Raw genomic sequence first — 24374 nt, 5'->3', positions numbered from 1 at the left:
TTAATTTCAATGTGCCATTTATTATCTTTTCACTTCAGGTACACACCAAAAATCATATTGATACCATGGATAAATATCATATACATGTAAGGTATCATATATGAATCTACATAAATTGTCCTCTCAGATAATCCACTGTTATCTGTTCTTCTTTCAGGTTTGTTTATGATTATAATCCTGGATAACCTTGATGAAGATGCTATCTTGGTCATAAAACTCAAGTATAATCAAAATATGCCTGCTCTCAAGCTATTTAATCTCATCTTTGGTCTAAAATAAATAGAAAAATAAAATTAATAGAACACACATTTAGGCTATATAAGAATCCATTAATATGAGGTTTGGGTCTTCCCCATCTAGGTTTTCTAAGTATTTATTAGTACAGTAATACTTTGATTTATTAACTAAAAATAAAAACTACCACAAAAAATGGGAAAATCTTAAACTTTCTACAAAAATCTAGTAAGAAAAAACATTTTAAAAACTAGTATAGGAGATATCTTGAAATAAAGAATTATATATGTAATAAATATAAGCTTCTATACTGGAAAAACAAAGAGTGGCAGAGAATACATATGAACATATGAAATATTTAATTAAATAATGTGCATAAATAATTTCTAACTAAAAAGAGTGTGCAAGGTTAACTGAATATTAGAATTGGTATTGGAGATTTCCCCCATGGTGACACCAATTTTTACATAGTAGAGACATTGACATAAGTTAACATATGGCATAGTTATCTTAAATAACAAGCAGGTTATATAGTGACAATGTTTTTGAAAAGATATATTCAATATATCAAAATATTCATATGAATTAATATGACTTAAATATTCTTTTATTTAACCCATAAATAATGAAAATTTGTATTTAAACTTGAATATTCTTTTAACCCATAAATAATGAAGATTTGTATTTGAACTTGAATATTCATTTAACCAATTAAATGATGAAGATTCATATTTTTTAAAACTTGAATATTCCTTGAACAAATAAATAATGAAAATTCATGTTTAAACTTGAAATTGAATATTCTTTTAACCAATAAATAATGAAGATTCATATTTTAACTTGAATATTCTTTTAGTCCATAAATTCATATGTAGTTAATTGGTATCAACAAATTCATTATCAAAATTTAGTATTTTAAAGAAAGAGAAGAAATAAACTCTTAATTTAAAACTGATTGAGATTAATTGAAGATGTCAGTCAGTAGTATTACTGTGCTTTTGTAACATGATGAAAGAGTAGTAGTATAGACATATAAAACTATTTTACATGTTGAATTTATAGATCTATCTCTTTTATAAAACAAACTGTTTCCTGTTCTTGGCCTGTTATTAAATCAATAATTAATATAAATGTAAAGTATCTATTAATCTGGATTATAAAAAAAAACATTCTGTTGAATACAACAATAATATAACTGTAAAAGGCTTAGCTCATTCCAGGCACTTGGGCATATTTTGGGAGATACAGGGATACAGGTGCGGATCCAGGGGGGTGCCCAGGGGGCCGTGGCCACTCCCTCAGCCCCAATGAGACTGGTCATCACTGTTTAGACCAGCACCTGCAGCCAGCAATGGGATTCCCAGATTTTAGTTTCTGTTTAATGAGGCCGCTACAAAGACTCTGGGGACTACACAAAACCACAAATGCATGCGGCACTCTGATGATTACCCGTTGCTCCGATGTATGGACCCCCCCCCCCCCTCGACAAAATCCTGGATCCGGGCCTGGGGATAGACAATCTCTATTTTATAAGTAATCTACAAGCAAACACTGGTAGTGTACAGTTGTCATATGTACAGGTATAGCAAATAATATCAAGCATCCCAATTATGCTACCTGGTTACAGTGGCCATACAAACTACCACCACAAGAAGGATGAAGTGATATGTTATATGCCCAGTTCTCACAGTATGAATTAAAACAAAATTTCATAAAGTTTCATAAGAAATCTTGAATGGCTATATATATGCATACCAAAAACTAAGTCAATTTGTTTTTTGTGGAAACACAAAAATTATTCCACTGATAAATGTCTAATTAGAAAAAAGCACAACTACCATAATATGGTTGATGTATGTACAAAATTTCATAAAGCTATCTTAAATGGTTAATCAGATATGCTTGGGACGACAAAATCAGAACAGAAAAAAGGACAAAGCCCATTTCGATATCCCTCCCTAATTTTCTTCAATGTAGGATAATAAAAACCATTAATATTAATTAATGGTTGTACTATATAGAATAATGTACCTTTGTTGATTCTGATTTTGTTTATGTTGTGACAAATTAGCAGCTTTCCATTGAGCTTCTATTTTACTAAAAAGACCACCAGCATACTGCAATACACAATAATATAACCCAGAGAATTAAATACATATGATCAAAAACACAGACTGCTAGACTAAATCATTAGGGACTGCTAGACTAAATCATTATAGGGAACAGACTGCTAGACTAAATCATTATAGGGAACAGACTGCTAGACTAAATCATTATACGGATCAAGATATAATAGTATCTGTCTAATTGGCTCTTTTATTAACCTGTACTAAATTTTTGTTTTTCTAATTATGGATGACTGTTACCAAGGTTACTGGCCTAAACATATTTATTGATCTGATTAACTACAATATATAGATTGTCTGGAAACAGCCAATTAATTACCTCTTTCTTACTATGTTTTTCTGTTTTCTCCTGGTTCAGTCGAAGTTTGGTTAAAAATGTACATATTTCATTCATTCTTCTTTGATCTGAATAAAGAATTAAACTTTTGTATGTCTACAAAAATAATTATAGATATCTTAGCTACGTGAAGAACTTAAATCAAATATATTATTTACAATTTCCATTTTCAAAAAGGTATATTGTATTCTGGAAAGTGTAAGCATATCCATTCTGGTGTGTAACTTGTAAGATTTTAAAAATACCTGAGAATTGGTATTTAGGAATCTAAGTAACTGGTAAACATAAATCCAGAAAATCAAATTATATTGTTTTAATAATATATAAAATCTTAGTTTAAAAAATATCTCTACAAACTCCTTGAATATGAATATTTTTTTTTAAAATTTAGTACCTTCTTGTCTCTGTGCATCTTGATTAAACCTGGTTGACCTCTGTGAATCCCAGGTAGATTTCTTTGTTTGCCTGGAATAAAAAAACTGTCTTGTAATGTACAACTATAATAGTTGTTAATAAAACAAAATCAATATAAACGACATAGACATAAAACATAAAAATCTGTACTTTGGAAAAAGTCATTAAAGAAAGTCTCTGATCATTATTTGAAGGATTTTGAATTCCCTGTAAACACAGAGAGAAATAGGGTTTAACATCCACTCGACATAAACTAGGTCATTTTGGGACTAACATTGTGCAATTCTATTTCAATAATTTGCTTGCGCGTAGGGGGTTTAGCAGTGGGAGAAAACCTGAGGACCTGGAGAAAACCCACGAGGTTGGACAGGTGACCCTACTCCTTGTCACGCACAAGCTTGGAATCGAAGTCCTTGCCACTTGACTCAATGACAGACCTTATGATACAACCATTCGTCCACCCAACCCCCTCCTCTGTTAACAACAATATTGTTAAAGTTGAATATCTTAAAAGGAATATGAGTCGAAAATGGTTCAATTCTGTTCGGATTTACAAAGATATGATGATATAAACATTTCACAACATTTGTGTTGAATCTAACCAGGGAGATTATCTACCATTGATACATATGTATTTTTTCTTGGTTAAATGTTAAATACTCAATTTAAATCCATCTTAGCAGGGATTAGGTAATAACTAATTCAATATTGTCCAAAAAAAGCAAATGATGATCACTGGCATTAATAATAAATAAATAAACAAATAACTCCTGTATTATTACAAAGCTAGTCTTTTTGATCTTACTTACTGAAATTCCGGAGCACCAACTAAAATAGCCTGTGGTTCAATTGTTACCCTTGATTTTTTTTTTGCTTTCACTTTTTTAACTACTGAAAGTATATATATATCATGCATATATATTTTACTGAACTATAAAACACAGTTTTATCTTATTAAATTTGAAGATATTTATCTTTGACATTCATGTTCCTAAATACATAATAAACTAGAAACACATATCCAGACATATCGACAGTTTGAAACACAAAATTGTTACCATTAACCTTATATCTTTGGAGATATTTCAAATGAAGCTCTTTTGACAATCTACAAATATTAATATAGTCGCCATTATATGTAGTTGTAACTTGTAAGCCAATGAAAAGACAAGTGCTGCCATTATCAAACAACCGTTGAGTAATACAAGCACTAAGAATCAGTGGTTCAAGTTCTGTAATAATTTACTAGATAAAACTAAGTTAAGAGGTTTGAACAGGTAAACTAATTATGCTCCAGGGAACATATGTTTAAATATTATTGTTTATGTATAAACTGGATCTTTCAGGATTATCATCTCTTTGCAAGAAAAAATGGCTGATATATGTAGTTGTGTTTTGTATATATAAACTAATTGCCATAGAAATAACAATTCTGCAGTAGTGTTAAATAAATTTTACCTGTGCCTTTTAATGATTCTTCATCACCAATTTCATCATCACTTTCACCCATGCCATAATCATCATAATCAAATGAGATATCTTTCTCTACTGTTAAAGCTTGTAACCTAGGCTGTGGTTTACTCAGCTGTGGTAACATAATTTAAAACATAAAATGATAGATAAACGCACAGGTACTAGATACCTTACAAATCATTATCATAGTACAAAGTGGGAAAGTCAGTCCGTACCGATTCAGGAGTATACTAGTTTACACATCCCAAAAACAAAATAATTTCCCTCAAAATCTGTTCTTATGTGGCCATGAATTTATTGTTCTGTTTTTCCCAACCGTTGATTGGTGAAAAAATTATCATGATATCTTCAATTGGTGATTCTATTTTAACTACACTGCATTTCATATTTGCGATCAGCTCACATGCTGATCGGTCAAATGAACTTGGGCTAGCAAATATATTTCTGCTGGAAATTGTCCTTGAACATTTAGTGGGATAAAAGATGATAATTTTTCTGATCGCAATAGCATTTTTTCTCCTGTATCTGACTTTTTGTTTTGTTTTCCCGTTAAAACAAATTTATTTAAAATGATATAATTGAAAAAAAAAAAAAAAGTTAAAAAAAAAGAAAATTAAAATCAAAGAAAAAAAATCAACATAATAATCATCAAAGAGTTAATAAATTTTTGTTAAAAATCAAATTTCCTTTATTTTTTATAAACCTTGGCTGTAAAATAAAAACACTATTGCAATCATGGGCCAAGAACCAATTTACTGCTGTTGTAACTAAGTAATTTTATAATTATTGTAAATGAACTTACATCAGTTTTGCTGTCCTCCCCTACAAATGTTGGTATTGTTATTCCATGGTGATGACCTTGTACAGCAAATATTTCATTATCAAATATGTTTAATTCTTGATCACTAGTAAAAATACAAACACATATATAATCTACACAACCAGAAATTCTTTCTTAAAAACGCATGGCTTAACGTTAGCTCATAAGGTCTGTCATTGAGTCAAATGGCTTGATTTTTTATTCCCTGTTAGTATGTGGACAAGGGGTAGGGTCGCCCGTCCAACCTTGTTGGTATTCTCTTGAGTTCTTCGGTTTCCTCCCAAAGCTAAAGACCATTATGTGCAAGCGAATTATGGAAATAAAAGTGAACCATATGTTAGTCAAGAAATGACCTAGTTTGTTTCGTGTGGACGTTAACCCCATTTCTATCTCTCTTTCATCATTACTATCAAAATGATTGAGAAAAATAATTTACCTATTATCTGACATACGTTGGTATGGTATACATATTATGTCTCTATGTGCTAGTAAATCATCAGATAATTTTTGTAGTTGTGTTTTATTTGTTTCTTCTCCATTTTCAAATCCAGTGATCTCTGATACATATACAATATGATCCTTGACACGACATCCCTAAATAAAATACAATCTGTGTAAAATATAACGATAAATTCTGAATAACAGATGCCCCTTTGTACTAAAATGATCATACGAGACACAATATGATTAGGAAGGCAGTAAAAGATTTGCTTGAACTGACTGATGAAAGTGAATTTTGCTTGAAAAATCTTTTTTTACTGCCCAAATGGTAATGCCTATATTTTGCCAGACTCCCCATTGACCCTCCACCAGTTGCAAATACCCTCAGGTTTTTGTCTGGCCTTTAATTTAATAAAAGCAAAGGCACCAAATTCAACCAACTTTCCTTTATGCACACACTGACAACAGCCAATCTCTAATTGGTTATGGTTGGGATGGTAATTTGTATAGAAAGTTATAACAATATGATTATTTTTGATGTAGATAATGTATCTAAAAATATATGCATTTTGATTCTTACTCTGCTTTGTTGTGTAGGATCAAATCGTAATGTATTCTGATGACAACATGGATAAACACCAACGCAAGAACCGATGCCAGACTCATTGTCATAACGAGGAGCTTCGGGATGATATTTACAATGACCAAATTCAATCAATGGGAAGACTTCTGAACATCGACTGCAAGGCAGACAGTTTATTGTCCCCCAAACTCTCCAATAAACTTCTTGCCATCTTTTTAATTGTAATTTTAGATCTATCAAGTATTCATTTACATCAAAAGTTGTATCTTGTAGATGACAGTAAGTAAGTTGACCATGTCTGTCTATTGTCATTCTAAAAGGAAAAATGATATAATAAAACTAAAACAATAAGATATTCTAAAACTAAAACAATATGATATTATAAAACTAAAACAATAGGGCATTCTAAAACTAAATCAATATTATTAAAATAATACATTATAAAACTAAAACAATATGATATTATAAAACACAATAGGATATTATATAATAAAAACATTTTCGAGAGATGGATAGAGAACAAGCAAAAAAGAAAGTGATTTTTCGTACAATCAGGGGCCATAATTCAGGAAGTTACGGTCCGATATGCGCGAATATCGAAAGGAACCGAGATCTTTGGGTTATAAACTTACATATCAAGTTTCAACAAAATCGGATAAAAAATTGTGATCTCTTTAGGGTCCACAACCTTGAAATACCATATTTTTACGCTATTTGAGAACGAAGGGCGGCCATTTTGTCTGTCAGTTTGGGGCCGATTTTCACGAAATTCGAACTCAGTCGTCCATAGGGTGTAACGGTGATATAATAATACAGTTTTTTAAATCGGATAAAAATTATGACCTCTATAGGGTCCACAAGCTAAAAACGCGATTTTTCGTACAATCAGGGGCCATAATTCAGGAAGTTACGGCCCGATATGCGCGAATATCGAAAGGAACCACGATCTTTGGGTTATAAACTTACATTACAAGTTTCAACAAAATCGGATAAAAATTGTGACCTCTATAGGGTCCACAACCTTGATATACCATATTTTTACGCTATTTGAGAATGAGGGGCGGCCGATTTGTTTGCCAGTTTTGGGTCGATTTTCACGAAATTCGAACTCAGCCATCCTTAGGGTGTAACAGTGATATAATAATACGTTTTTTTAAATCAGATAAAAATTATGACCTCTATAGGGTCCACAAGCTAAAAACGCAATTTTTTGTACAATCAGGGGCCATAATTCAGGAAGTTACGGTCCGATATGCACGAATATCGAAAGGAACCAAGATCTTTGGGTTATAAACTTACATTTCAATAATTGTGACCTCTATAGGGTCCACAACCTTGACATACCATATTTTTACGCTATTTGATAACGAAGGGCGGCCATTTTGTCTGTCAGTTTGGGGCCGATTTTCACGAAATTCGAACTCAGTCGTCCTTAGGGTGTAACGGTGATATAATAATACAGTTTTTTAAATCGGATAAAAATTATGACCTCTATAGTGTCCACAAGCTAAAAACGCGATTTTTCGTACAATCAGGGGCCATAATTCAGGAAGTTACGGCCCGATATGCGCGAATATCGAAAGGAACCACGATCTTTGGGTTATAAACTTACATTACAAGTTTCAACAAAATCGGATAAAAATTGTGACCTCTATAGGGTCCACAACCTTGATATACCATATTTTTACGCTATTTGAGAATGAGGGGCGGCCGATTTGTTTGCCAGTTTTGGGCCGATTTTCACGAAATTTGAACTCAGCCATCCTTAGGGTGTAACAGTGATATAATAATACGTTTTTTTAAATCAGATAAAAATTATGACCTCTATAGGGTCCACAAGCTAAAAACGCAATTTTTGTACAATCAGGGGCCATAATTCAGGAAGTTACGGTCCGATATGCACGAATATCGAAAGGAACCAAGATCTTTGGGTTATAAACTTACATTTCAATAATTGTGACCTCTATAGGGTCCACAACCTTGACATACCATATTTTTACGCTATTTGAGAATGAAGAGTGGTCATTTTGTCTGTCAGTTATAATCATCCATTTCAAGTTTAAACATAATTGGATAAAAATTGTGACCTCTACAGTGTTCACAAGCTAAAAACGTGATTTTTCGTACAATCAGAGGCCATAATCCATAAAGTTACAGTCCGATACATGCCAATATCGAAAGGAACCGAGATCTTAGGGTGATAAACCTATATTTCAAGTTTCATTGAAATCGGATAAAAATTGTGACCTGTAGACTGTTCACAAACAATTGTGGACGGACGGACAGGGGCGACGACAATATACGTCCACATGAAAATGTGGAAGTATAAAAATCTCAATCTGGAGAAATTCTAATTTATTAACTAATCATAAATAACAAACTCTACCAATACTATTTCGGATCCACGGTCATTTGTGTTCAAACGGAGTATAATAATTCCCTGTTTCCAATCGAAAACAGGTCATATTTCATTTATTTGCTGAAATTATATAAAGTACGCGTCTGAGAAGGAGTAGCAGTATTTTCAATTTTTAGTCCAGCATAATACAATTTCTTTTTTATGCTCTATACTGTTGTTTTAAATTAAAATCCTGAATTTAATTAAAAAACAAAGCTTTTACTAACCTGCTTGGCAAACATTTAACTCTCTTTTTCATTGATTGATTGAGTATTCTTTTACATACAGAACATCTATTAAAAAATATATTACACATAACGCTTACATACAAAACATCTATTACAAATTTTATAATACTTGGTGAAATTTATTTGCCTGAAAAACTGGGCATAGTCTTATGGAGATAGTTTCAGTGCAAATTTAGGTCATATTATAAAAAAGATACTGGTATTCTGATTTCATTGCGGATACCACTGTGTCACTAAAAAAAAACCCCAAACATTCTTATGTACTTTTATTATTTCCACTTGATAAAGGGAGGCAACTCTAAATAAAATGTATCGGTTGAATTCAGAAGCGTACAGTGTAATTAACATCCAGAAATAAATTTTAACATATTCCGCAAGTGAATTCCTGTACACATGAATAAACGAATGATGAAATAAATGTAGAACCTTGAAATAAGATGTATGTTAAACGGTCATTTAGCTACATGATCATTTGATAATATTAAAACCAAAAAATAAATGAAAGGATGGTCGAACAATCAGATTATTTTTGTTCGATTGGCCTCATGTTGTGTTCATTATTTTACTAACCTAAACAAAGAAGACGCTGAACCAGGTGAATCGGCAGAATTTCCTTCAAATAATTTCTCTAATTTTTTAGCAAATAATTTACTGAAATATACAAAACAGATACTTTATGTATATCAATCATCCCTAAATATCATCTGAATTATCAAAATTTTCTATCAAGATAAAATTTCTTGAAAAGTGTGCAACAGGCATGAGGCTAAACTATCTACTTACATGCCAATCGCAATGAACAGTAATGATATTTGTATATTACACAAAACAATATACGTTTCATTTCATTATGACAGCAATAATGAAATATCATGTCACGATCTAACCCAAAAAATATTGATTAGGGTCCAACAAAGTTTAGCACTGAAGAAAATGAAATGAGGTTTAACATCAAACTTTTCTGTACTAACAGGGAAATTAAGCCTGGATGGCAGTATTACAGCCTTTTCTTATTTCAATTTCCAAGTGTCAGGAGCATTACCAGTCAATAAAGATAAACCAAAATTAGAAAATCTAAGGAACTTTGTTGACCCTCACCGAATCTGAACCTGCCAGGTTAGTGAGCCGGTGGTATAATTAATATAGCGCCTAACTCTGAAAGAGTACAGAACACATCAGTGTACGGTAATATGACGCAAAGGAAACAAAACTGGTTTGTGTGATTTTCAATGATGTTATTTAAAAGATTTGTTAAATAGAGATTAGCAGATCAATGACATTGCTGTACATAAAACTGTTGTCAATGCTTACTTTTTGAATTTGTCTTTTTTATCTTTGATTTCATCAGCTTCTGTATGCGTAAAAAGGTCTGCAATTCTGACAAAAAAAAAATAAGTTTCAGATTAGAATACTGACATTTTAAATCAAACATGTGCTCTCTTTAAAAATATTTGATATCCAACCAGGGGCTGCCAGGCAGGATACGCCCACATTTTGCAAGAGATGGATAGAGAATAAGCTAAACAAAAAGTGATTTCTCGTAAAATCAAGGGCCATATATTCAGGAAGTTACGATCCGATATGCACGAATACCGACAGGAACCAAGATCTTTGGGTTATAAAGATACATTTCAAGTTTCATCAAAATTAGATCAACATTGTGACTTCTAAAAGGTCCACAACCTTGATATATCATTGCGTACGAGGGGCTTCCATTTTGCCCGGCAGTTTTGGTCCGATTTTGATAAAATTCTAACTCAGCCGTCATTAGGGGGTAACAGTGAAATATTCAGATGTTTTTTTCAATCAGATAAAAATTGTGACCTCTAGAGGGACCACAAACAAAAACCATACAGTGGAAAATCATGACTGTATAAGCATCTTGATTATGGAGAGGTACAATTAAGGGATTGTTTGTCAAGAAGGCCCCATAAAACTCCAGAGAGGAAGTTTATTGGCCAATACTGACAAAGTGCAGTAGGAGGTATTCTGACCTTTAGAGAGTCCACAAACAAATTGTGGACAGACGGATGGGGACAATGTCCACATGAAAATGTGGGCATGGCATATAAAAACATAAGAGTGAGAGAGATAGAGAGAGATCAATTTGGGACTAACATATGATTAATTTTATTTCAATAATTAAGTGAGGAAACCGCAGGACAGGGGATCCTACTAATTGTCACATTCAAGCGAAGAATCAAAACCATGCCACTTGACTCAATGACAGACCTAATGTGCAGGTTTTAAACCATTTGGCCCCCCCCCCCCCCCCTTTGACAAGAGATTTTTTAATGCTCAAAAACGTGTCAAATTCGAGTATGGGTCAAATCAAGAAGTATCTAAGCTGTTTAAAGTTTAATTTACCTTGATACTAAGTTATCATTAATACAGTTCATATTACAGTTTGTTCCAACTATTGCTGATATCTGTTTATGACAAAATTCTATACATTCTTGAACCTAGTAAATAAAACATATTTATACATGTTAATATTGCTATGAATTAGTATTTATATGCTTACAAAGAAACCTATATTGTGAGAGTACTCTTCAAAATGTTGTCCAAACAAATTAGTAATTGTTCTTCCATAAGTTTGTGTTACAGTGTATTAGTCTATCTGGTTATTAAAAGAAAAGAAATGAAATGAAATGGGGTTAAACGTCCTACTGTTCTGCTCCTATGCTGGGCTAATGAAGACGGGCATAGGCCATACAGTGTGCTATGAGGGAAATTTTGTTCGGGCAGCGGCACTATTGCCTACTCTTATATTGTATTCCAACTGCCAAGGGATCTTTTTTAGCATTCCAATGTATACACGGGACCTCGGTTTTTCGTCTCATCCGAGGGACTAGACAGCTGTTCTTGTCAGGCCCTCTGACAGATCTTAAATAAACCTAGATAAAGATATTTGTACAAATCCTGGTGGTGGTGGTGGTAGTTGAGGAATAATGTCCGCTGCCCCCGTGGGGGATATCACAGACAAATCCTACTTACCAGACTGTCCATCTTTAAGAAATCTGATGATATCAAGATGGATACAACATTATTTGCTTCTGTAAATAAAACAACAAAATATTTGGCAAATATTTTACACAGTGTTACACAGACACGTCAATTCAATATTATTGTATAACAATTTACTTATAAGTACAGCATGGTTTAGAAACAATATTATCTATAGGCAATCATAAGATTTCAAGTCTCTCTTTCTTATAGTCTTCTACTATTTCATTAGTTCCATCTTCATTAGTCCAGTAGGTTCATTTCATTAGCAGAAGTATTAAATGTAGATACATGACAGGTAAGTACAAAACTACATACGTTATTAAATTCTGTACCAATTCTGTCACTATTTTTATTAGATTCAAAATAAGAAGGGATATTTACCTAACTTTGGTCTTTCCTGTACACCTTCGGGTTGATTTAAATATCGTTTTGCGTATTTCATCAGCCAATCAAAAATCTGTACATCACAATGAACTGAAATGTCCACCTCCTCCCAACGTTGAGCATCCATAGAGAGATATTCAGCAAAATATTTCATTTCTTTAACTAATAAATCTCTAGGACAGAAAAAGTCTTTCTTTACTGAAATAGAATTATGTACAGTGACAGCTTATACTTAACTAATATTTACTGTATCAAGTACACGAAAGTTAACAAGGGATAATACCAATGAAATATTCTAAATTTCAAAAGGATTCTTTTTTACAAGCACAGAAACAATACCAACAAGTTTAAAAAAAAAAAATTAAACATACATTATGCAAGAGCTAAATCTGTCTAATGCATGTCTTTCTTTCCTGAAATGTTATCTAAATTATTAATTAGACATTAATTAACCTATCCAGACCATAATCAACCCTAGATGGCATCACTAGCCTGCGATCTTTAGTGGATTATGGGCCGATTTACTGCATAACTTTCCTTCACGATTTAACGATTAAATGGATAATCAAGCCTATGCTGTTTATCGTACTGACTTTGGTAATGATGATCGAGGCTAGGCGGAAATTTCAATCGCTTTGTTCTCGGTTCAGGGTGGATCAATTTGACTGAAATTTTCATCAAATTCCCTTTACATTATCTAGTTTTTAACTATTATAGTGAGAACTGCCAACTCGTTATCGAATCTCCTATAATGTATCTTTAAATGCATTTTCTGCACCCTGAACAGGATGACAACTCTGAAAAACTCATCTGAAATGTATGGTCCAAACGTTTTATATAAATTTCGAATCAATTATGTTTTTTAATTTTGAATATTATGGATAATGTTGAGTTACAGGTTTAGCTCAGTAGGCTTTAATAGACAACCAAGTTTTAACAATAATTCTGTCCTGTATCGCGTTCACAAGAAAATGGAGCCATTTTGTTTCTAATTTGTTCAGACTACTAAACCCACTGGACATGACTATAATGAAGATGTATTTTGTAATATCTACAAAACAAATGAGTCTACCCTTATTTTCATAATAACACCAACAATAACTGAATATGTATTCTTTACAAGCAAAGAGGAAAATAACTGATCCATATACAGTTGTCTGTCTTCCTGTCCAGAACCTCAAAGCTCAAACAATTCCTATTCATGACATAAAATATAGGTCTATCTAAATAGTGATATATTTAAAGTAGAGCTTCCTATACTGGGTCTAATGAATAATGAACTTACAGTTTTTAGCCTCATCACATACATGTATAACCATCACAGGCCTGAAGCAAAAAATATGTTTTAATCATAAATACAAATTGCTTAAATGAAGTTACTGACTTATCATTTCGAAATCTATGCTTTATTTATGAGCATTTAGCCTTATGGTTCCAATTTGATAATAACAAGCCAAGAGTGAGGCTGATATCCCCGGCCGAAATCCTGAAATAAATACATGACACATATTAATTAATTGCACGTTTATCTTTTTAAAAAGTATCGAGCAATCAAACTGATTATCAACTATACACTTTCATCACTCTCTATCAAAGAAATTGCTTAGCTCTGCTTAGCTTTAGCAGGAAATGTTAATCATTGAACTCAGTGAAAACATTCACCTAATGAACATCAACATCAAGTTTAAACATTCTACCTCAATTAAAAGCAGAGTTGTTATGTTCCAAAGTCTTGACCAATCAAATTGCTTATCGATCCTTAGCCTAAGCAGAAAATTCTCATTGAACTTAGTCAAGGTAATGATATAATGAATCTATTCCCGGAGTTTCATAGATCTCACTTAATTATAACCAAAGTTATCGTGCCCAAAAGCATCAACCAATCAAATTGCTTATCTCTGCTTACCCTAAGCAGAAAATGGATTGAATTGCTTATCTCTGCTTACCCTAAGCAGAAAATGCTCATCTTCGAACTCCATCTAGGCATCAACCTAATAAACACCTACGACCTACACCAAGTTTGAACATTCTAGCTCAATTAGAAGGGGAGTTATTGTGTCCCAAAAAGTGTGACGGACGGACAGACAGACAGATGAACCCATTTAACTATTATAGCGAGAACTGTCAGCTCATTACCTATATCTTACATAATGCATACTTAACAAACAATTCAAATAAATAGAAATCAATAAAAACCATAAATTTAAACATAAAATTAATAAAAATTTTGCTTCCCATTTTTCTGGGAAAAAAATGATTTAAAAAGCCAGTGGTGAGGCTATCACCTCCCCGAATCACAAAATAAATAGAAGATACTCATTAGTTACTTGCACATTTAACTATTTACAGAGCATCCAGCCATCAAATTGCTTATCAGTCTGCTTAACGTGATCATTTAATGTTTATTATTGAACGAAGTCAAAAAATTGATGCAATGAAACTACACACCAAGTTCCATGACTCAATACCATAAAAGTTATCTTGTTCCAAAGCACCGACAAATCAAATTTCTTATCTCTTCTTGATCCAAACCAAAAATGCTCATCATCGAACGCAGTCATGATATTCGGCTAATGGACACCTATGCCAAGTTTAAACATTCTACCTCAATTATAAAAAGTGTGACAGACAGATGGATGAACAAATTTTAATAGACTCAGCTTTCTGCGTAAAATATGTAGGACTTAAAATATCTATTTTTCTATCAAGACACTAAAAACAACAAATTAATTGGGGGGGGGGGGGGGAGATAAACAACAAACAAATTTATACAATTTTGACGAGACTCATTTTCTAGTATGAACAAGTGTTTTCTTTGACTAATAAATGAAAACCAATTTCATTAGGTACATGTATAAACAGGTTCATCAACCATTCTCTACAGTCTCAAGCCCAACAGATGATACAAATTTTATAATTTTATTGTCAAATAACCTATAAATATTCATTGAATGACATTTACATGTACAGGTATTATAACATTATAAAACAACTTCATGAATTTACTACTTTTAGCTTATTTTATGCAATGTTTCAATACTCATAAAGTAAAAAGCAGTAAATTCATAAAGTTGCATTTTTTTTATAAAGTCAAGAGATAACCTATTCATCTGCTTTACATGAAAATCCTTCATGATGGCTACATTATTACATATAGGACAATGGTTTAATGTTCAGATTTCATAAATTAATTTATATATTCCATGCTCTCAATGCATTCAATAAATATTGATTTATTTCTGTGTGATTTGCTTAACATACCCAAGTTCAGCTGTTGGTTTTTCTTCATTTGGTTCCTTCTTTTTGTCTTCTTTCTGAACTGCAAATCAATATTTTTACAAGCCATATGGTTATTACAGTCTTTTTTAAATTTCAAAAATCCAGAAAATATTTAATTTCTATAGATATTTGTATGGCAATTTAAATTACATCTTGCTACATATTTAATCAAGTATTTGCATATGGCATATAGGGGGGTTGGATGGCTGAATGGTTAGCGTGTGCTCGCTGTATCATAAAGTCTGTCATTGAGTCAACTGGCGTGGTTTCGATTCCCCGGTTGTACGTGACAAGGAGCAGGGTCGCCGGTCCAACCTCGTGGGTTTTCTCCGGGTCCTCCGGTTTCCTTCCACTGCTAAAGATCCCTACGCGCAAGCGAATTATTGAAATCAAATTAAAACAAATGTTAGTTCCGAAATGACCTAGTTTGTGTCGAGTGGACGTTAAACCCAATTTCTCTCTCTCGCATATGGCATATAGTATTCTTGACAGAAGGTAATTAATATATTATAGTTAGTTAGCATGGTTAAAATTTCAATCAGAACTGTCTTCACTTGTCTCATGTGGGGCTTGCCAGTCTGACACGGACACGGAAAGGGTGTCTGGTTGTTCAGATTGTCTTACAGTCAACGAAACATTGTGTTGATGAGACAATAAACACCCATTTCAACTCGATTCAACCAGTTTGTAAGACTTAAGTCATGTTTTAATTAAAGCCAAATGCTTTGTCAGGGAACATGACAACTGCTATATATATATATATATAAGACATGAAAACCATATCATCAACAGCTGAGGTAAACAAAAGTTACTTACTTCTAGATCTAGATGCAGAAGGTGGTCTACTATTATTACTAGATTTGCTACTGGCATCAGAGTCTTGTAAACCTGGAGTTATCAAACTAGGACCGGTTAATTTAGTAAGTTTGCTGATCTTTAATGCTGTACTAGAGGCAACTAATTCATCAAAACGCTTAGCACACTAGAAAAATATAAAATTATTTCATGAATACACTTCAAGGAGCTAAATCGCTAATATTTGGGGCCTAGACATTGACACAAATGGGTCGCAACGCATATAATAAAGTAATATGAATGTATATAAACTGATTTACATTCAATCGTTTCTTTTTTTACTCTAATTTCTAATCAGTTATGTTCGGCGAAATACGCGAGAAGTCTCAATCGAATGGCAATCTCTAGCGTCTGGTTAATCCAGTTTACACCAATAGCATTTATTGTGCATGCTCTCCAGATACGAATATGCCGTCACCGTTTGACATGACTTGTGGAATATGTCTAGCCTTGTTCTTCGAGTCCCTTGTTACAAATGGCGTTCAAATGCATTATGGTACATGATTCGTGTACTAATGGTAAAATGTTTATTTTGTCTTAAATATTGGATATCAGAAGCCCATCTTTTCCCGGTAAGATCACGACATCAATGTTGATTTAAATTGACAAATAATTCGGGTTTTCAATTTCAAAGACTTTGGATGATACTGAGTTAGAGACTTAGCTACTTTAAACATACATTGTGCAAGAGCTAAATATGCCAATTGCAGGTCTTTATTTAGGCCTGAAATGTTATCTAAATTATTGATTAAACATTAATTAACTTATCCAGACCATAATCAAAGCTCGATGTCATCGCTAGCCTGCGATATTTACTGGATTAGAATCCGAACTGCTGCTCAATGCTCATTGATAATCAAATAAAAAAATGAATAATTGAGACTATGTTTTTTATTGTACCGACTTTAGTAATGATGATCGAGTCTAGGCTCAAAATTCAATTGCTAAATTCCCTTTACATTATCTAGTTTTTTAACTATTCATGTATTATAGTGAGAACTGCCAGCTTTTTATCTAATCTCCCATAATGTATCTTTAAACATATGGAGCATAATCAGGTGCTTTTTTCAACCTACATGTACACGCGTATTTTTATTTGAAATTAAGATAATTCTAATGACGAAAACCAAAGACTATATCTGCATAAAAGCACATTACAAATAAAGGAATATATATATTACAAAACATCAACTAGTGTTTTGGCATGTGTATATCAATGAGTGATGTTGTCCCCTGTTGCTAGCAAGCTCTTCCAAAGAAAACAAAGACACTAAAAAATATGAATAAAATGGCAACTATCCTTAAAAGCTTGATTAAGATGGATTATTGGAATACTGAGTAAGAAAATGCTTGCCAAACATTTAATAATAAATTTCCAAACTAGATGCAATTATTGGCTGGGACATTATAATTAAGATTTTAATGGTAAATTTATGAGCCCCTCTAAGCTTACACCACTAATGCCTGCTGGCATTGCACAAACTGGTTATAATTTAAATCCATCTGTTCTACATGTATGTTACAAGATACAAACCTGGCTGGCTGTAGTGCCTGGTATCAGTTTTGAAATGGCATTCCAATTTTTCTTCTCTAGATTAATAAATTCAGTAGCAATCAAACTCTTCAATATCAGGTCTAGACTTGCTAAACGAGATCCCATTATTAATTTTATAGCTAGAAGTTGGTTTCTGTCATTGAACTTTATGGTATTGTTAAACTTATAATCATATGTCAACTAATCTGAAAAATATGCAAAATAAAAATATCTGCCTGCAACCGCTGTCCACTTTGATATTAGATCCTTTCAACCTGTATCACATAGAATTATTATAATTTATTGTAGATCATGTGCTGAATAAATGACAATATTTAATTGTTGTTTGCAAAAAAAAAAAAACAGTTAGTGTTTGGCTTTGCTCAGAAAATGCCAATATGAATCACATAATGATTCACAATATCCATTGCAAGAGGGTTTTTTCGACAGAAGAGGTATCTGTAATAATAATAAGATTTCACATGTATTCCATGGAATACATGTAAAAATGTTAATAGTATTAATAACTAGCAGGATATCTGGCTTTGCCCTGGGCCCAAAATCGCCCGGGGCCCTATTTGCCTAGGGCTCAAATTCGATGATCTAAAACATTCACGGGGTCGTACTGGATAATTTGACACCACATGTGGAGATGGAGTGCGGTGACAAGGCATTATTTACCCGGGGCCCAGGCCCAATTCGATGGCCTAAAACATTCCACATGTGGCCAGTTGATTGTGGTGACGAAGCATGATGGGCGAACAGAGACATCTTTGATTTGATTTATATAGATTTACAAAATCTACATGTAACCAACCAAATAACTTTTTTTTATAATTATAAATACCAGTAATAAAAAATATCCTATAACTATAAGTAACAATTTTAGCCAACCATTTCTGACTTTTTTCAATTGAGGGGAAATATCCGGCGCTATATGCAGTTTAATTTTGTACACTATAGAATTCTGTAGAGAACTACACTAGTAGTCTGTAGGACGTTTGGCTAAGGGATGACCGGCGTGAGGTGAGGGAAAGGTTTATGTATAATTTCCGGTTTTTTGGTTAAATTGATGGATCTAGAGATAAGGACATGGAGCTATTCAATCGAGCAAACAAAAAAAAAATATGCCGAATTTTTGATTAAAGATGCATACAAATTAAGTGAAGGTAGTAGTAGTTCTTGGTGTTTAACGTCTGCTTCCACATAAGTGATATCGCAGACAACTTAAGTGAAGGTTGGATACAAACCAATATAACCAATGACGTATATTAATATAACCATGGCATGATAAACAATAAAACGCGCCGTCTGGAAAGGGATAACTCTAACGTGATATATATTATTATTGTAAACTGACGTGGATCTAACTTCAAATTTCTTGGTTTATAATGGATCTTTGATTCACAATGTTTAAGGATTTGCTCTATTATTCGGAAGAACAAGTTCAGATAAATATAATAGCCATAAACAATACATAATTTTACAATAACTGAACAAATGAACTACTTTTCTGTTGAACTGGTTATCTGAGTCCAAAATATAGATAATTTTAATGGCGCGGTGTGGAAATTAAAATCGTTTATATTACGGTAAAATTGAATAAAAGCTTAGTCTATCTAATTATTAAAGTTTATTTAACTCCAACTCAGCAAAATGTTTCAAGATGACGTTGTTGCAGAAGACCAATCGAAAAGATTTAAAGGAAAACATTCTTTAGACAGTGACGAGGAAGATGATGAAGTTGATAAATATGACGTTCTCAAAGAAGACGATATTGAAGGTTTGTTCAAGAAGACTCTTATAATAAGAGCCATAATATTAATGAGTGCCAGTTAAGTCGTCCACATGCACTGGTTACGTCGTCCACAGGTGATGAACTCCACAACTATTGGTGATGTCGTCCACAGCTATTATTAGTCAGCTAATACTTGGCTCATACACAACTATTGAACTAATGGTTAAGTCATCCACAACTAATACTTGACTCGTAGTCGTACACACTTTAATTGTATGGAAGAGGTAGCTTGTACTCGTTGACTTTTTTGTTGTTTGATTTTAGCAATCTGTTTCACAGAGATTTTCTAATATCTCTGTAACAGATGACTGTTTCGACACATGACGTCACATCACGCTCAATCATTGGCTCAATAGCGCGTGCATTGTTTACATTTATTAAGACGTTACTGATTCAGGCTAAATGGTGAATTTTACTTATCTTAATACCCAATTACACTAAATAGGAAATGATTTTTACCTACAAATAATTCAAACGTCTTTATTTATTTTCTAATAAATGAAAAAAAATGTTTAATTTGACGGAAGAAAAAAGTTAATATTTGGGACTCATTAAGTCGCATCGATGTCATCCTTATCAGTGATTGTAGCGGCCTAGTGAAAATTCACTGCTGATCAGTGTTGTGATTTTAGATCGAATCAACAATGTTTTTGTAATAAAGTATATTCGTATTGTATGGAAGAAATAGCTTGTAGGCCTACTTGTTGACTGTTTTTTTGTTTGATTTTAGATTGAATCACCAATGTTTTTGTAACAAAGTATATTAGTATTGTTGGTTAATTGTATGGAAGAAATAACTTTTATTTGTTAATTGTTTTGACAATGGATCAGTTCATCGATGTTTTGTTTGTTAATTGGTATTATGATTGGTATTTTCTGATTGTTTGATTAGTTCACCAATGTTTTTGTAATGAAGTATAATTGTATTGTGTGTTAATTGGCGTTATGATTTTAGAATTTGGTTTTTATTGGATTTTTTTATTTGTATTACTAGGGTTGTCAGAATTAATCGATTTAGTCGTAGTCGATTCGGTTGGCATTTTTGTACCATACTGTGCGACTGCTCTTGTTTTTCGTCAATATGATTCCCGATAGCTGTGTTAAAATATTATGTACTGATGTACGGGAATTGTGAATTGTAATCTATTGCCAGTATCAGATTTTTAATTAGCAGTTAAAGCAGTAGGAGTAAGGCAGAATGCAGGAATGTCTTACACAGCTCAACCACATAACTAAATAACAAAGTAAAGTAAATCATACTCATATCAAATACTATGAAAACCAGGTGGAAATGATGATAAAGCACCACTCAGCACTAAAAATTATACTAATTAAGAATACTTTCTATACTTTGTGCCGAAAGTAAACTATGTTGTGTGGACGGTGTAACAAACATATTTCTACATCCCGAAAGTAAACTTAAGTCGCGTGTACGAGTCAACCAATGATTGTGGACAACTTAACCAGTTTTTTCGTGTGGACATAGGTAACAGAAAAAATGAAATGGTCCGACTTTTGATTACTAAGATGTAGATAGTTTTTTGATCTCAATTTCACACAGTGTAATTACTACCGGACATTGACATAATAATAGTCAAAGAAAAATACAGCCGAAAGTTAAATTTTAACACTTTTCGTAAGGGCAACAGTATTTTTCCAGTTGAAAATATTGTCTTATCAAGTTTCTGGTCATATTTTGCATGAGAAGAGTAGGTCAGTTTTTGCAATGATATGAATTAAGTCTGGATGGTTCAAACATATATTATCTTTACACTTCAGAATAATACATTTGTAAGTTGAAATACAACCACATTCTTACATGTAAAACAAGCCATCAACCAAAACACAAACTTTGTTGTCTTTATTCCATGTTAAGAGTTTAAAGTTTTCATTCTTTAGCCTTGTTTTTCAGGACAGGAAGAGGCAACCATAGACTTTGATGAAGGGGTCCAGATAACCCCATTTAATATGAGAGAAGAAATGGAAGAAGGGCATTTTGATAAAAATGGAACATATATTTTTGATAAAAAGGTATAAATTAATTCTTTATGTGACATCTGATGTGTTCTATATCTTACTTTTTTTTGTTGTGAATGTATCAATCAAATCTATTGATAAAAGATTAAAAGATGGTCATTTTCATGGGAATTATCAGTGTAGTAGCTATAGATTGAACATAAGTACATGTATAAGGTGCAATGCCGACGAAACCTATATTTTCTGCCAACCTTTCTACTGCTTTAAACTAAGCCATTACTACTGGAAAGCATAATGTTAATGTTTAAAATGATAATAAACTATTATTAATAACTAGCTTTATAGCTGGCTTTGCCCAAATTTGCCCAGGGCCCAAATTCGATGGTCTAAAACATTCACAGGGTCATACTGGTTACTTTTATACCACATATGTAGGGGTGGAGTATGGCGACAAAGCGTTATTCGATGGCCTAAAATATTCACACGGTCATGCTGGTTAATTTGATACCACATATGTGGGGGTGGAGCGCAGTGATGAAGCATGATGGGCGAACATACACACCCATATTAGGTTTTATTTATATACATTATAAATTCATGTATAAACTTTTTTATTGCTTTGTGCCTCATAAAAGGAGCTAAATCGCTAACATTTGGGACCTAGAAATTGACAAAAGTGGGTCACAACGCATATAATACTGTAATATGAATGTATATAAACTGTTTACATTCAATGGTTTCCATTTTTAATCCAATTTCAAATCAGTTATGTTCGGCGAAATAAGCCAGCAGTCTCAATCGAGTGCAAATTTCTAGTGTCTGGTTATTCCAGTCTACATACGCCGTTTGATTTGGTGCAATGTGTCTAGCCTCGTCCCTCGAGTCTCTTTTTACAACTGGGACTGAAGCGCATTATGGTACACGATTCATGTACCAATGGTAAAATGTTTATTTTGTCTTAAATATTGGATATCAAAAGCCAACCTTTTTCTGGTAAGATCACAACATCAATGTTGATTTAATTTGACAAATAAATCGTGTTTTCAATGTTGAAGATTTTGGATGATATTAAGTTAGAGACTTAGCTACTGTAATGTTCATCAAAATTTAAAAAATAAAAATATTAGCAATTTAGTCTGGTATGTAAAACCCAGTGTTTGCAAGTTTTTTTACTGTACAATAATGGTTATTTATTCCACATGTATTTATTAATCCTGTTGGTGGCAGGTGTTGATATTGGTTTTGACATTAGTTTTTATCCATATACAGCCTATTCCCCCAACCATCATCCAATTATGAAGTGATCAAACTTGCTTTTTGCTTTTCAAGAAATCATCTGGATCTTCGGCTAAAGTTTTAATTAATGCTTTGATGTCAAAATGGCACAGTACAAAGAATACAGATAAAAATGTCAACATGTAAAATAAAAAAAGAAAGATTGATCCAAATTTAGACAAATACTAATACAGTTTAAAAGCTAAAATTAAAAATGTTCAATTTGAGCATAACAAACATTTTTATAATATAAACCTCAAAGCTGACAAGTTAGTCCCAATTCCTGAATGTTGTCAAACAGACTAGGATTTCGATTACTAAATATTTATATTTACAGGATCAAATACAAGACAGCTGGATGGATAATATTGATTGGGTCAGAGTCAAAGAACGCGAAAAAAACTCAAAAAGAAAGATGGATGAGGATAGTGATGAAGACGATGCACCTCTGGACAAAAAACACATCTATACAGAGATGTTAAAAATTCTTGAACCAGGTGAAATGGTCACTAAAGCTTTAAGAAGATTGGGTGGTAATAAAGGCAAGTTTCAAACAGCAAGTCAAAGATGGAAGGCAAAAAAACTAAAGGGAAATAAATCTGCGACTAACGAATCTGAAGCTGACGCTGGTAATAAAGAAAAGTTATTAGAATTAACCAGTTTAGCTGATAGACTGATCTCTGATGGTGATATGGAAGCTTATGAATTAACTTTTGAAAAAATTAATTATTTATTGAAACATAAAAATCCTAAAGAGAAAGTGAAGTTTGAAATTCCCCAAGATGCTGATTCTGATGATGCTTTAGATATGTTTGCTGACAATTTTGATGAAACTGAGAAAAGGGATAAAGCTGAACCTGAGAGTAAAAGTGCCTCTAATGGTATTTATATAATTTAATATATTGTTGTATGAACAAGGGATATCCAATTGATCATATAATCAATACAGGGAGAGGGGTTACACATAGACAGATATTTACTGAATAAAAATAGTTTATAAAAAAAAAATACTGTAAAAATCTAATGCCTGCCATCCAAGTTGATTCAGACAAAAAACTGAATGCAGAATACTAGAATGTATAGTTTAATCTGAACAAAAATGTAAACTTGCTACTCATCTTGTTGTTCTTGGGGAGGTGGGGATGCTCATGAAAAACAAAAGTCTAAGGCACTTAATTCTAAGATGCTT

General features: G+C 32.7%; 2 protein-coding genes across 5 annotated transcripts; one reads left to right on the top strand and one right to left on the bottom strand.

The window, feature by feature from the left end:
* On the bottom strand, positions 1-19439 carry LOC126823890 (SANT and BTB domain regulator of class switch recombination). 4 transcript variants are annotated; one of them, XM_050552947.2, is made up of 21 exons: positions 19386-19439; positions 18136-18341; positions 16563-16728; positions 15729-15786; positions 13753-13793; positions 12465-12665; positions 12072-12130; positions 11442-11536; positions 10386-10451; positions 9645-9725; positions 9054-9119; positions 6426-6741; positions 5841-5998; positions 5387-5489; positions 4570-4696; positions 3921-4002; positions 3092-3162; positions 2680-2765; positions 2266-2351; positions 1282-1337; positions 1-270 (listed from the first exon to the last, which is right to left on the bottom strand). In XM_050552947.2, exons 2-21 carry the CDS (start codon positions 18259-18261, stop codon positions 260-262), a joined length of 2055 nt encoding a protein of 684 aa, XP_050408904.2. In that variant the 5' UTR covers positions 18262-18341; positions 19386-19439; the 3' UTR covers positions 1-259. The 4 variants fall into 4 exon arrangements, with proteins under 4 accessions (XP_050408904.2, XP_055957975.1, XP_055957976.1 ...); XM_056102000.1 differs by having other exon boundaries at positions 19292-19433; XM_056102001.1 differs by having other exon boundaries at positions 18136-18336; positions 19292-19415.
* A 224-nt stretch (positions 19440-19663) lies between these two features.
* LOC126823904 (CD2 antigen cytoplasmic tail-binding protein 2) lies at positions 19664-24083 on the top strand. The gene is made up of 3 exons (XM_056101723.1): positions 19664-19918; positions 21846-21964; positions 23523-24083. The coding sequence occupies exons 1-3, from the start codon at positions 19792-19794 to the stop codon at positions 24081-24083; spliced, it is 807 nt and encodes a 268-aa protein (XP_055957698.1). The 5' UTR covers positions 19664-19791.
* The last annotated feature ends 291 nt before the right edge of the window (positions 24084-24374 follow it).

This window comes from Patella vulgata, chromosome 6 (genome assembly GCF_932274485.2).
Source record: "Patella vulgata chromosome 6, xgPatVulg1.2, whole genome shotgun sequence".
Classification (NCBI taxonomy): domain Eukaryota; kingdom Metazoa; phylum Mollusca; class Gastropoda; family Patellidae; genus Patella; species Patella vulgata.
Note: the sequence above shows the minus strand (reverse complement) of the source record. Positions and strands in the feature narration are given on the sequence as shown.

Bases quoted from the DNA above. Each gene is read 5' to 3' on its own strand.
- LOC126823890 (XM_050552947.2), bottom strand. From the start codon at position 18,261: ATGGGATCTCGTTTAGCAAGTCTAGACCTGATATTGAAGAGTTTGATT. The intron at 10,452-11,441 runs GTAAATTAAACT...TTTTTTTGTCAG, and splicing joins AATGATAACTTAGTATCAAG to AATTGCAGACCTTTTTACGC. The intron at 9,726-10,385 runs GTAAGCATTGAC...TGTATATTTCAG, and splicing joins AAAAAAGACAAATTCAAAAA to TAAATTATTTGCTAAAAAAT.
- LOC126823904 (XM_056101723.1), top strand. From the start codon at position 19,792: ATGTTTCAAGATGACGTTGTTGCAGAAGACCAATCGAAAAGATTTAAA. The intron at 19,919-21,845 runs GTTTGTTCAAGA...CTTGTTTTTCAG, and splicing joins CAAAGAAGACGATATTGAAG to GACAGGAAGAGGCAACCATA. The intron at 21,965-23,522 runs GTATAAATTAAT...TTATATTTACAG, and splicing joins CATATATTTTTGATAAAAAG to GATCAAATACAAGACAGCTG.